At 41.7% G+C, this 14532-nt stretch overlaps 1 protein-coding gene across 1 annotated transcript in view; it reads right to left on the bottom strand.

Moving 5' to 3' along the window:
* Nucleotides 1–6044: 6044 nt before the first annotated feature.
* plekha6 (pleckstrin homology domain containing A6) overlaps nt 6045–14532 on the bottom strand; it is a 71102-nt gene continuing 62614 nt past the window's right edge. Inside the window, exons 23-24 of the mRNA XM_085457927.1 lie at nt 9492–9599; nt 6045–9171 (exon numbers count right to left, since the gene is read on the bottom strand). Coding sequence (XP_085314053.1) covers nt 9502–9599 — 98 coding nt within the window. The 3' untranslated portion in view covers nt 6045–9171; nt 9492–9501. The remainder of the gene's footprint in view (nt 9172–9491; nt 9600–14532) is intronic.

Below are 14532 nucleotides of genomic sequence, written 5' to 3'. Positions count from 1 at the left end.
GTTGCAAACTCTGCTCCTCTCAGTGGAAATGCGCCTTCTCTTTCCTCTTTGTATAAAAACATTTTAAAAGTCAGTTTAATCTCAAAATTCACTGTTAAATCCAAAACACACCAGATAAAGAAAAGCGAATAGTTCAGTCTAACACATGTGCCAGTGAACCATTAAAGGTCTGTAAAACTATGCAGTTATGAAACGTAACTTTAACCTCAGCCAAACCGATTTGCTCAGTTGTAAATAAAACAGCGAAGTAAACGTGACCCGACAGACAGAACCTGAGTGAATGAAGTCCAGCGTTTAACCACTGAGAGCTAAAACTCAGGTGAGGTTTCAAAGTTGTGTGCCGGTGATTGGACATCAGCCGCTGATAAAGTGGGTTGGCTTATAAAGTGCTCTGTTGGGAAACAAGCTCCAGCAGCTCTGCGCTCGGGGGAAAAAAATCTATATTTACTTTTCTTGTGCAGAAAAATGCGCTGACATTGCTTTATATCGAGCACCGGCTGCCCAGTTAAACTGTGACTATCACCAGGTAACGTGGGCGCGTTTCTTGAATTAGCAGCAGGTGTTAAACAGCTGACAGGTGAGGAGGAGGATGCATGCAGGTAAACTGCGGGCCTGTTGAGCTAAAAAAAAAAAAAAAGCAGTTAAGCTGGAACACCGGGGCTGTGAGCTCGGTGCACTCTGCATGCTGACTGTTAGCAGAGCTAGTGACATCTCTGAAAACATCTGAGCACTTTTGTAAACATGTTCTATGTTGACAACCTGACCAGACATGTGAAGATTACGCCGCGACACTAAAACACTATTAAAAGTGTAGTTGGTGACAGAAAAACGGGGTATTTTAAAACTACACCACCACCACTGCTGCCTGTGATTTGAAATGCATTCTGGGATACCTGGCTGCCCCAAGTCCACACAAGCAATCGATTATCTAGGATTGACCTGTCTTGACTTACTTTGCACGGCAACCAATCAAATGTGAGAGAAGCTGCAATGGCAGCGTTAACCCCGCCCACTTAGGTTGATGGGTGAGGCTGACAGATAAAATGATTTCAAGGTGAGACATGAAGGGGACAATAGTGCCAAAATGAATTAAATAAATGCATCATTAAATAATCAATTTAAACTGTCAATAACTATTTAAATGTGTTATTAATTAATTATGTCAATAAATTATGGGTTAGTGTGAGTCAATAATTAATTAATTAAATGTGTCATAAATATTGATTTAATTAATTACTTACAATTTTAATTAATTAATGCCACATTTCATTAATTATTTAATGGTGTATTTAACGAATTCATTATGTCAGTCCTGGCGTTCCATGTGCACATGTGACATTATGTGAAATGTGCTAAAAAACAACAAAAATAGACTAGATGCTATTAAAAGGTTACATGAAAAAAATTGCAGTTTAGTGCAGGATTAACTGGTTAGCTTGCAGGAATGTGATGGATTTAAATCAAAGCATTGTGCTGGACTGGTGCACAGTGGCTGTGGTGCTCATGGTCAGAGTTAGGTTACATTAAGTGTAGCAGAAATTTGTTTGAAGTTAAGCTGATGATGGTTAAATTGATTGATTGATTGAACTTCACCTTCATACTGTTTAGTATAAAGTAGTGCTGTGCGCATTGCACAGATTTAGGTATCTATCCAATACCAAATAAATACAGGGCCAGTATTGCTCATACCAATACAGATACTGAACTTCCTGTCGCACTAGTATTGACCATCGATACCAGAGTATTTTTTTACTTTTACTCGAGTAAAGAAGTTGAATCAGTACTTCCACTTTTACTGGAGTATTTTCAGTGCTAGTATGTGTCCTTCAACCTGCAGAATGCCTGTACTTTTTCCACCTCTGAATTTAACCAATCGTCTAATTGAGTCTTTATGTTTACTAGAAATTAAGATGATCACAAATACAACGGCCTGTTAAAACTCAAAGAGTCCAAATTGTCTTTGGTTATGCCCTTTATTCATTCAGACATACAGACAGGACAGTTTTCCTCAGTAGACTTCATGGCAGTGAATACCATCATAAAATGAATTAAAATAACAACAATAAAATATATTATACACAATGTATCATACAAAATACTGTAATGAAACCATAAGCATCTAGTTAAAAGTGTATACATTTACTTTATTTTATTTATTGCTTCTTTATTTACAAAGCAAGTGAATAGCATTTGTCTCCTTTTACTATAATTTGCATAGTTAAAGCAGTTTTTCTATTTTAAGATCCAAAATAAATATAAAAATGTTCAACTCAGAATGTTGTAAAAAAAATGTTAGTCATATTACTGATAGCTACATTTAGCATGAAATACAACACACTAGCTTTTGAATGTGATTTCTGAATACATCAGACTCCAATAATCCAATAAACAAAAATCATTATTTTCTGATCCTACATGATAAATGTGGAAAATTACAGAAAGGTCTTGTGCTGTAATTTTATAATTACAAACATAAATTTGTTGTTAATTCACAGAGAATGCCCTGTTTTCTTACTGTGGACGCACTGTCATAGTGGAAAAACAGGAACTTTGTATTTCACAGCTTTTCCTATTGAAGGCCGCCTCCATTGCCACCAAATCAATTAACTAACAAAGTTCAAAATCTGCAAACTATTTCGTATTTTCTAAAGTTGTCCAGCAGCTGTCATTTGATGGTATCCACATTCAAACTGGATGAAGGGGTTTAGGAGATTCAGCGTCTTAACCAAAGGTACCAAAAGTAATTGGACAATTGACTCAAAGTGTTCTTTCATTTGCATGTGTGGGCAGTTCCTTTGTTATGTCATTATCAATTAAGCAGATAAAACGCCCGCAGTTGACTTGAGGTGTGGTGCTTGCATTTGGAAGATTTTGCTATGAACAGAAAACGTGGTGAAAAGAGCTCTACATGAAGGTGGAATAAGACATCCTAAAGCTGCAAAAACAGAAAAAAAAAAGCTGTCTGAGAAATATTACGAATGGCAAAATCTACAGTTTTGTCAATTCTGAGTAAGAAAGAAAGCACTGATGAAGTCAGCAACACAAAAAGACCTGGACGTCAAAGACAACAGTGGTGGGTGATTGCAGAATCATTTCCATGCTGAAGAAAAACCTATTCACAAAAGCCAACCAAGTGAACATCTAATACAGCCTGCACAGTGCTGGAAAAACACTCATTAGACAGATTAAACCAAAATCAACCTCTACCAGAATGATGGCAAGAAAAAATGTTGGCGAAGGAGTGGAACAGCTCATGGTCCAAGTAACCACATCCTCTGTAAAATACTACGGAGGCAGTGTGATGGCTTGGGTGTACATGGCTACAAGTGGCACTGGGACACTAGTGTTTATTGATGATGTGACACAGGACAGAAGCAGCTGAATGAATTCTGAGGTGTTCAGAGACATACTGTCTGCTAAATCCAGCTAAATGCAGTCAATCTGATTGGGCCTTGTTTCATAATACAGATGGACAATGACCCAAACATACAGCCAGAGCAACCCAGGAGTTTATTAAAGCAAGTGGAATATTCTTGAATGGCCAAGGCAGTCACCTGATCTTAAACTAAGTGAGTGTGCATTTCAGTTGTTGAAGACTAAGCTTCAGACGGGGCCGCAAACAAACATCAACCGAAAGTCACTGAAGTAAAGCCTGGCAGAGCATTAAAAAGGAGGAAACCATGAGTTCAAGACTTCAGGCTGTCAATGCCTTTGGCTTTTCAACCAAGTATTAGAAACAGACATTTTATTTTCAGTTATTGAATTTGTCCAATTACTTTCAAACCCCTGAAATTCAATTTGATTTTATTTATACAGCACCAAATCACAGTAACAGTTACCTCAAGGTGCTTTAAAAGCAGCTTGCAAGGTAAGGTAGACAATATTTAAATGAAGGGGTTGAGTTAAAACATGCTTTACTTCCTCATATTTATTTTTGATCAACCCACTGAATAAAAGCTGAAAGTCTGCACTTCAACTGCATTTGATTTGCTTCATTTAAAATGTACAGAGCCAGTATTAGAAAAAAGTTGTCTGTCCAAATATTTATGGGCTAACTGTATGTGTCCACCTGTCTTACATGCACTGTGTGAGCGGTGATCATTTGTGTGTCAAATTCCATTTTCTGTGGCTATTGTCACACAATCTGTTCACAGACCCTTTACAATCAGAGTTTCAGGGCAAAAAGCACAAAGAATACACACCAAACAGGGAGGTGTACATGTGTGAATCTAATACAGTGTGTCTATAACATAAACTGGTAACTTTTAACAAAGGTGTGTTTTTGGATTAAAACATCACAGTTTATGTGTCTACTGCATTTATATAGTCAGAAAAAGTATTATGACTGAATACAGTGATTTTTTTCCTGGTTTTTTTGTGGGTTTTTTTGTTAGTTTTGTTTTGTTTTTATAAATTCAAGGATTTCCTAAGTACTTAAAAGGAAAGATTGTTTATGTTTGACAGGCTGGAGCAGATGGCGCATGTTCTCAAAGTTTCACTCATTACATGCTATTCTCTGATTAAAAAGGTGTTTCTTTCATTTTTGTGCAGCGTATTTATATTTGTATTTAAAAATTAGCAAAAAAGTTATTCGTCCTTCTGATACTCTAGTCAGTGATAGTATCTTTAACTGTGAGCATGGTTTCAAAGAGGATCAAAGTTCTGCAGGTCCATGTGTGAAACACCCCAAAACAAAGCAACAAAACAAACAACCAAACAAATGCAGTCATTTCTGCACATTTTGTAAAGCCTAAGGTCATGGTAAAAAGAAAATCAATCTAAGGTTTTATAAGGGAGTGATAAAACAATTATGTATAGTTTTTACCAGGTTTTAAAATGAGGTAAATACAATTTGAGATGAACATTAAGTTTAACACTATGTCATAATTGATTTAATTAACAAAGACAAAATGCATAAGCAGTGTGTGAAAAACTAATGACATCCAATGATTCAGTAGCTTGTATCCTCTCATCACCTTTCACATACTTGTGGAGCCATTTTGCCGTACTCTTCTATACAGTCACTTCAGTTTATTGAGGTTTGCAGACATTTGTTCATGGACACCTGTCATGAGGACAATAGATGGGGTCTGAACCGTGGACTATGATAATGCCTCAGTTCTACTCATATCCTACTTATTGTAGATTTGATTAGATTATTAATGTTTTGTGGGGTTTTTTTTTTTTTTTGCTTTCTTGTTGATGTGCTTAGGATTACTCTCCTATGAGGTCATAGTATGCTTTGTCTGGTACTGTAAATGCGTTCTTAGGTTTCCTCACACCTAAATAATAACACAGTGTAATGTGCAGAGTTTTGTTCTTGTATTGGCCCCATTTTAAAACCTGGTGAGGACCTGATTACTTTCCATTGTAACATGATACTTAGAGGGTTTTAAGTATCACAGAGCGCACTTAGCTTTTTTTTTTTTGTACTATACATATATATATATATATATATATATATATATATATATATATATATATATATATATATATATTAGGGGTGCAACGATATTTGTATCGACATTGAACCGTTCAATACAGTGCTTTCGGTTCGGTAAGCATATGTATCGAACAATACAAAATTTGTAATTTATTTTATCAACTTTCCTTCTGACAATGCTGTCTGTGTTGAGCGCTCAGTGAATCTGCGTTTGACTACTCCGCCTAGGCTGCACTGTCGAGCGCAGATCCACTGAGCGCTCAACACAGACAGCATAGGCAGAAAGAAGAGCGCAGGGCAAGCTAGCAAGACAGAAGTTAAGCTCTCCTTGCAACATGGCAAATTGAACCTCATTCAGATCTGGCGTTTGGAACTATTTTGGTTTTCATGTGATGTATGACCCTGAAGGTAAGCGCGTCATGGACTAAAGTAAAACAGTATGTTGGATGTGCCACGCAGTGTTGGTCAAGTTACTTGAAAAAAGTAATCAGTAACTAATTACTGATTACTTCCCCAAAAAAGTAATCCCGTTACTTTACTGATTACTTATTTTCAAAAGTAATTAATTACTTGGTTACTCAGTTACTTTTTAAAAACACGATTTACAACCTGAAGAGGTGATAAAGCGATAGATCTTTCAGTCCAAAAAATGTACAAGTACAAAATGTAATCAAATGGAAAAGTCTCTTTTTTAAACTTGTTTTATCAGTTTTAATCTTTTAACTTTATGCATCAAGCAAAAATTTAATTATATGCAACATTCTCTGACTTGAATAAATTAGTTTAACATTTAAACCTATTTTCTGCACATTCCAGCACATAAAATAAAATATTTTTTGTGTTTACACTCACTCTTTCAAATAGATGCAAGTAAAACACAGCAGAAAATAAATAAAGTCAAAGACTCAGCGGTCCTGTTGCTCTATTTTCACCTGTAAAGCAGGACTGCGGTAGGCGGAGGTTTACCCTGGTGCAGGTGTGCCGCGGTCAGTTGAAGAATCCGTGACTTTCTCTGTGAGTTTCCCATCACGTCGTAGCTACTCGGTGCTTGCTTGGAAGTTTAGGGGTTTTTTTCGCTGTAAAAAGAAGTTTTCTTCCCACGCACAATGTACGCTAATGTTTTTGTCACTTTTTATGGAATCAAACTCAAAGTACGGTCAGTACTTCCACGCTTTAAACGCTGCACGCTCATACTCTCTCCCACAATCGATATGTGATCCATTGTTGATCTGCACACAGCTGTTGTCACTAACGGCGCACTCGCTTACGTCACTGTCGTGAGACATTCTCGCAAAAAATCACGGTTTTAGTAACGCAGTAGCGCAGCGTTCCTACGGGAAAGTAACGGTAATCTAATTACCGTTTTTGCAATAGTAATCCCTTACTTTACTCGTTACTTGAAAAAAGTAATCAGATTACAGATTGCCCAACTCTGGTGCCACGCAATGCTCAATTACATAGGTGGGAACTAGTGTGTTAGCGCAGTTAGCTCGTTAACGTGTTGGCCGTCTAGCCCCATGCACGGGGCGATCCGCGGTAGTTCGTTAACGGAGATTTGCCGTGTTGTGGCGTTAAGGTCATTTCAACGAGATTAACGCTGACAGCACTAGTGGGAACACAATGAATATGACTGCACATTTACGCCGACATCATCCTAGTGCAAAGACAAGTGGAAGCAGACAAAAACAACAAGCACGCATGCTACAAACTTTACCAGAGTCATTTAGACAGCCGTTAGCACACGATTCTCCTTATGGGGACCTGATATGTTTAATATGCTGCTGAGAATAAAGCCCAGAAGAAGCGTATAGTATAGCTTTTATTTTGGAAAAAGACATTTCTCTGTCAATCGCTGTCAAAATAAAAAACACGCACAAGGGTTAGGGTTAAATTTAAAAACTGTACTTTTGAGTTAAAATATATATTCATAATTTTAATAAATGACAAATTAAAAAGGCATGAACATTTTTGTCGAAAAAATATCGAACCGTGACACCAAAGTATCGAACCGAACCGTGAATTTTGTGTATCGTTGCACTCCTAATATATATATATATATATGTGTGTGTGTGTGTGTGTGTGTGTACAGTACAAGAAGCAAATAAAATGTTATGGCTCTGCATTATTGGATGAAATGCCAGTGTTTCACAAAAGAGAACCTCTTTTAAATAACAAACTACCAAACTGCTCTTCTAAGGTCACTTCTATTGTCCCATATACAGCATATCATTATCTAGAGAAACAAACAATCCACATACCTATAAACGTGACACAATCACAGGGAAAAGTCATCGAGGAACTCCTACTCAATTTGATGTTAAGTGCAAAGCCATTTAACCAAATGCAGTATGTGTCTGTGTTGAGGTAATCATGTCTCTTAAAAATAGAACTACCAATCCTGTATGTGAGTCCAATTTAAATTACATTCATATACAACAACTTATCTTGGTTTCCACCAGATTTCAGCTACATAAATTTTCAACATCCCTCAATATTTGCTGTACAGTACCCACACCAGTCAGATGGCTATTTCAATGTACAGAGGTTATAGGTCTCTTCAGCGTCCCGGACATCGTGCTCAGAGATAAACCTGTAACACTACGAAGGGTACATGACTACACGGCATCTGTGTTCAGCTCTTGGTAGGCTGTATAAAATGTAAAGAAAAACAAAAGATCCATATCAAATGTTGACATAAAGCAGCAACATATTTTAAAGCTGCTGCGTGTCACTGGTGCACAGCTTCAAGGCCAGCATCAGTAACAATTTGAGGGTGCAGCATGGTATAGATATTTTCAACATCTGTGAAGGCAAATGTGAATTTACTTACATGCAACGATATGTGTACAAGTTTATACAGCAACATGCTCTCAATCACACATGCTTTTCTGCCAAATCCTTGGACTGTATCAGCATTGATAACATGTCCAGGTCCTAAAATGGCCTGCCTCCACTTCAGGTCCTACTTCACTCACTGTAAACATTTGGTGCATTATGAAATGAATTACACCAAACATGGGAGCTTCTTCTTTTCAAAAAAATTTCTCCTTTTTATTATATATATAGTTTTTCTTGTACCGTTTTCATAAACGTAATTAATTTGTTTGTAAATCATTACATTCTGTTTTTATTTGCATTTTACACAGCATCTGACCGTAAAGAAAATGTGATTCTGTTACACGAAACTTTCCAAAGACTTCAACCAGTGTGAATAAATATCCATAGCCTCACTCCTCACTGAGCTTCACAGGCCAGTAGTTGGGCTGGTTGGTTCTTCAACTTTGGCTTTCAGGGCCCAGATGCATCTTTAGATTCATTTACATCACACTCTTAGAAACTGTCTCTCTTCATACTCTCTGTAGCTTTTTTTCATAGTTGATCTTCAGCGAGAGCTTCTTATATGCTATGTTCCCTTGTTAGTTTTCCAGTAATTTCTACTTTGTAGGATATATCCTGAGCTAAAAGAAAAAGAAGTATGCTAAGTAATCTGAAGTGTTCCTTTGTCATTACAGTGCATATATAACAGGAGGAGTCTTGAGTTCATGAGTCTTACCCCATTCTTTTGGATTTCAAATTGTTATTACCTCCCAGAAATTTAATTTGACACATTTAAATGATTTTGTTGTAAAAATTTGGTCTTTCTTTTTCCATTTTCTGAGACTTTCCAGTTTTTTGAGTCAATCCTCAGAAAGATGCGCCATCAACCTTAACAGCGCCCAGGGCTTGAACTAAAAGAGGAATAAAAGAAAATTATAAGAGAGGCAAAGATAGCTTATCGTGGGTAATAAATGGTTATACTTTTTCTGTATAACCATGTCATTTTTCTTATGATGTTGTAAATTAATAAAATAAGCATCAAGACTGTGATATTACTGAGGGAACACTTGCCCACATTGTGAACATAACTACGACTTTTCAAAACCTACATCCTTATAAATAGTCATATCATTTGGGAGATATCACACAAAAACAGCACCAGAGAGTAATGTAAGAAGACGTTCTTCTGAAAAGGACAGGTGGAAAGGTTATGCTGCTAATAGAGACTCACCTTGTGAGAATCACACCTTCATGGTGTGGGTTGAGATGGGAAAGTCAGCCGAGGAAGGGGGAGAAACTATGTTTGTTGGGGAGACTGGAGAACTGGAGGCACACTGAGCTGCAGTGAGAAGAGACGGGCAGAAGGTGAAAATGTAAAACAAAACAGAGCAGTGATTTCTTTCCACTCAGACATGGAGCATCAAAGAAGCTCCAGACTGGGCTTCATGTGATTTGAGACACTGCAAAGTAACACAAGTACAGTTGAATACGCTCAAGGACACATTTCTTCTGTATTTTTGCAAAGTAAAGATGAGAAGGTTAAAATTTTAGATCCTCCCGCAGGCCCACCACCCGCAGGAGGCGCCATAGTGTGCATTGTGTGCCGGGTGGCGGCCAGGAGCAGAGGCCCTGGCGGACTGATCTCCGGCTGCCAAGACTGGCAATAGGGACATGGAATGTCACCTCTCTGGTGGGCAAGTTAGTGCGTGAGGTTGAGAGGTACCGGCTAGATATAGTCGGGCTCACCTCTACGCATGGCTTGGGCGCTGCAACCAGTCTCCTAGAGAGGGGCTGGACACTGTCTCAGTCTGGAGTTGCCCCTGGTGAGAGGCGGCGGGCTGGGGTGGGTATTCTAATATTCCCTCAGCTGGCTGCCGGTACGTTGGGGTTTTTCCAGGTGGATGAGAGGGTTTGTTCCCTGCGCCTTAGGGTCGGGGAACGGGTCTCGACTGTCATCTGCGCTTGTCATCGGTGCTGGAAGGTGCTCCACGTGGAGACTCTGTTGTCCTGCAGGGAGACTTCAGTGCTCACATGGGTAACAACAGCGAGACCTGGAGGGGCGTCATTGGGAGGAACGGCCTCCCTGATCAGAACCCTAATGGTGTTTTATTGGACTTCTGTGCAAATCACAGTTTGGCCATAACGAACACCTTGTTCGAACATAAGGTTGTCCATAAGTGCACGTGGCACCAGGACGCTCTAGGCCGTAGGTCGATGATCGATTTTGTAATCGTATCACCAGACCTGCGACCATATGTTCTGGACACTCGGGTAAAGAGAGGGGCTGGCTGTCAACTGATCACCACCTGGTGGTGAGTTGGATAAGGTGGCGGGGGAGGACGCTGGACAGACCCGGTGCACCTAAACGCGTAGTGAGGGTGTGCTGGGAAGGTCTAGCAGAGGCCCCAGTCCGCGAGAGCTTCAACGCACACCTCCGGTAGAGCTTCAACAGCATTCCGAGGGAGACTGGGGACACTGAGTCCGAATGGACCATGTTCAGCGTCTCCATTGCCGAAGCTGCTACATTGCGCTGCAGCCGCAAGGAGGTTGGTGCCTGCCGTGGTGGTAATCCCCGAACCAAATGGTGGACACCGGAGGTCAAGGGAGCCACCAGGCTGAAGAAGGAGTCCTATCGGGCTTGGTTAGCCTGTGGGACTCCAGAGGCAGCCAACAGGCCAAGCGGAATGTGGCTTGGGCAGTGGCTGAAGCAAAAACTCGGGTGTGGGAGGAGTTCGGAGAGGCCATGGAAAAAGACTTTTGGACTGCCTCGAAGAGATTCTGGCAAACCGTCAGGCATCTCAGGAGGGGAAAGCGGTGCTCTACCTGCACTGTGTATAGTGCTGCCGGAGTGCTGCTGACGTCGACTGAGAAAATTGTCAGGCGGTGGAAGGAATACTTCGAGGACCTCCTTAATCCCACTGAGACGTCTTCCAAGGAGGAAGCAAAGTCTGGGGATGAGTCGCCAATTTCCGGGGGCGAGGTCATTGAGGCAGTTAAACAACTCCTTGGTGGCAGAGCCCCTGGTGTTGATGAGGTCCGCCCCGAGTTCCTGAAGGCTCTGGACGTTGTAGGGTTGTCCTGGTTGACACGCCTCTACAATGTTGCGTGGGGATCCGGGGCAGTACCCCTGGACTGGCAGACCAGGGTGGTGGTCCCCATCTTTAAGAAGAGAGACCAGAGGGTGTGTTCCAACTACAGGGGGATCACACTCCTCAGCCTCCCTGGGAAAGTCTATGCCAGGGTGTTGGAAAGGAGACTTCGTCCGCTAGTCGAATCTCAGATACAGGAGGAACAATAATAATAATGGATTGGATTTATATAGCGCTTTTCAAGGCACCCAAAGCGCTTTACAATACCACTATTCATTCACTCTCACATTCATACACTGGTGGAAGCAAGCTACCGTTTGTAGCCACAGCTGCCCTGGGGCAGACTGACAGAAGCGAGGCTGCCATATCGCGCCATCGGCCCCTCTGGCCAACACCAGTAGGCAAGTAGGGTAAAGTGTCTTGCCCAAGGACACAACGACTAGGACAGAGAGCCCAGGGATCGAACCGGCAACCTTCCGGTTACAGATGCAATTCCCAACCCCCTGAGCCACGGTCGCCCCAATGCGGTTTTCATCCTGGTCGCGGAACACTGGACCAGCTTTTTATCCTCTCAAGGATACTTGAGGGTGCATGGGAGTTTGCCCAACCAGTCTACATGTGTTTTGTGGACTTGGAGAAGGCATTTGACTGTGTCCCTCGGGGTGTCCTGTGGGAGGTGTTGCGGGAGTATGGGGTGTCTGGCCCATTGCTACGGGCCATTCAATCCCTATACAACCGTTGCAAGAGCTTGGTTCACATTGCCGGCAATAAGTCGGACTCGTTCCAGGTGGGTGATGGGCTCCGCCAGGGCTGCCCTTTGTCTCCGGTTCTGTTCATAATTTTTATGGACAGGATTTCTAGGCGCAGCCAAGTGGCGGAGGGCTTTCGCTTTGGTGGCCTCAGAATCTCATCTCTGCTTTTTGTGGATGATGTGGTTCTGTTGGCTTCATCGGGTGAGGGCCTCCAGCTCGCACTGGAACGGTTTGCAGCCGAGTGTGAAGCAGCGGGAATGAGGATCAGCACCTCCAAATCTGAGGCCATGGTTCTCAGCCGGAAAAGGGTGGAGTGCCCACTCCGGGTCGGGGATGAGTTTCTGCCTCAAGTGTCTCGGGGTCTTGTTCGCGAGTGATGGGAGAAGGGAGCCGGAGATCGACAGACGGATTGGGGCTGCAGCTGCAGTAATGCGGACGCTGCACCGGTCCATTGTGGTGAAGAGGGAGCTGAGTGTAAAAGTGAAGCTCTCAATTTACCGGTTGATCTACGTCCCTACCCTCACCTATGGCCACGAGCTGTGGGTAGTGACCAAAAGAACGAGATCGCGGATACAAGCGGCAGAAATGAGCTTTCGCCGAAGGGTGGCTGGCCTCTCCCTTAGAGATAGGGTGAGAAGTTCGGCCATCCGGGAGGGGCTCAGAGTAGAGCCGCTGCTGCTCCACATCGAAAGGAGCCTGCTGCTCCACATCGAAAGGAGCAGGATGCCTCCTGGGCGCTTCCTGGGTGAGGTGTTCCAGGCATGTCCCACCAGGAGGAGGCCCCGGGGCAGACCCAGGACACGCTGGAGCGATTATATCTCTCGGCTGGCCTGGGAATGCCTTGGTGTTCCCCCGGATAAGTTGGAGGAGGTGGCTGGGGAGAGGGAGGTCTGGGCCTCTCGGCTGCTGCCCCTGCGACCCGGCCTCGGATAAAGCAGATGAAGATGGATGGATGGATGAAGCTGATAGTAATATATATATATATATATATATATATATATATATATATATATATTAGGGGTGCAACAATACTCGTATCGATATTGAACCGTTCGATACAGTGCTTTCGGTTCGGTACGCATATGTATTGAACAATACAACATTTTAAATTTATTTGATCAACTTTCCTTCTGACGATGCTGTCTGTGTTGAGCGCTCAGTGGATCTGTGCTCGACAGTGCAGCCTAGGCGGAGTAGTCAAACGCAGATTCACTGAGCGCAGAGCAAGCTAGCGAGACAGAAGTTAAGCTCTCTAATATGGCAAATTGAACCTCCCCCACCCTAATTCAGATCTGGCGTTTGGAACTATTTTGGTTTTCATGTGAAGTATGACACTGAAGGTAAGCGCGTTGTGGACAAAAGTAAAACAGTATGTTGGATGTGCCACGCAATGCTCAATTGGTGGGAACTAGTGCGTTAGCGCAGTTAGTTCGTTAACGTGTTGATGCCGTCCAGCCCCACGCACAGGGCGATCCGCGGTAGCTCGTTAACGGAGATTTGCCGTGTTGTGACGTTAACGTCATTTCAGATTAACGCTGACAGCACTAGTGGGAACACAATGAATATGACTGCACATTTACTCCAACATCATCCTAGTGCAAAGACAAGTGGAAGCAGACAAAAACAACAAGCACGCATGCTACAAACTTTACCAGAGTCATTTAGACAGCCGTTAGCACACGATTCTCCTTATGGGGACCTGATATGTTTAATATGCTGCTGAGAGTATACCCCAGAAGAAGCGTATAGTATAGCTTTTATTTTGAAAAGAGCCATTTCTCTGTAATAAACTCTCTTTTCCAAAGAGGAGTGATTCCTCGATCAGATAGATTAATTTTTTTATTACTTTGTTGTTTCAGCAACATTACATTTAAAAACTGTACTTTTGAGTTAAAATACATATATATATAATTTTAATAAATGACAAATTAAAAAGGCATGAACATTTTTTTTTGTATCGAAAAAATATCGAACCGTGACACCAAAGTATCGAACTGAACCGTAAATTTTGTGTATCGTTGCACCCCTAATATATATATATATATATATATATATATATATATATATATATATATGACTCATCCAGGCTACAGAAACTGATCAGGAAGGCTGGCTCTGTGGTTGGCATGAAGCTGGACACTCTGGTGACAGTGGCAGAGAAAAGGACACTAAAAAAACTGCTGGACAATTATGGACAATGCTGGGCATCCTCTGCACACGGCCATAAACAACCAGAAGAGTCTGTTCAGTGACAGGTTGCTTCTCCCAAAGACAAGAACCAACAGACTTAAAAACTCCTTTGTCCCACACGCCGTCAGACTGTTTAACGCCTCTCTGGAGGGGAGAGGGAGGGGGAAAAGGAGGACAAAGGAGGGGGGAACAACTAAGCTGTAGTGCCTCTTCACTTCACTGTGCAATACTTTTGTTAATA

Source organism: Copadichromis virginalis, linkage group LG5 (assembly GCF_057382275.1).
Source record: "Copadichromis virginalis isolate Kocher_CV1m ecotype Utaka linkage group LG5, C_Virginalis_male_GT1.1, whole genome shotgun sequence".
NCBI lineage: Eukaryota > Metazoa > Chordata > Actinopteri > Cichliformes > Cichlidae > Copadichromis > Copadichromis virginalis.
Note: the sequence above shows the minus strand (reverse complement) of the source record. Positions and strands in the feature narration are given on the sequence as shown.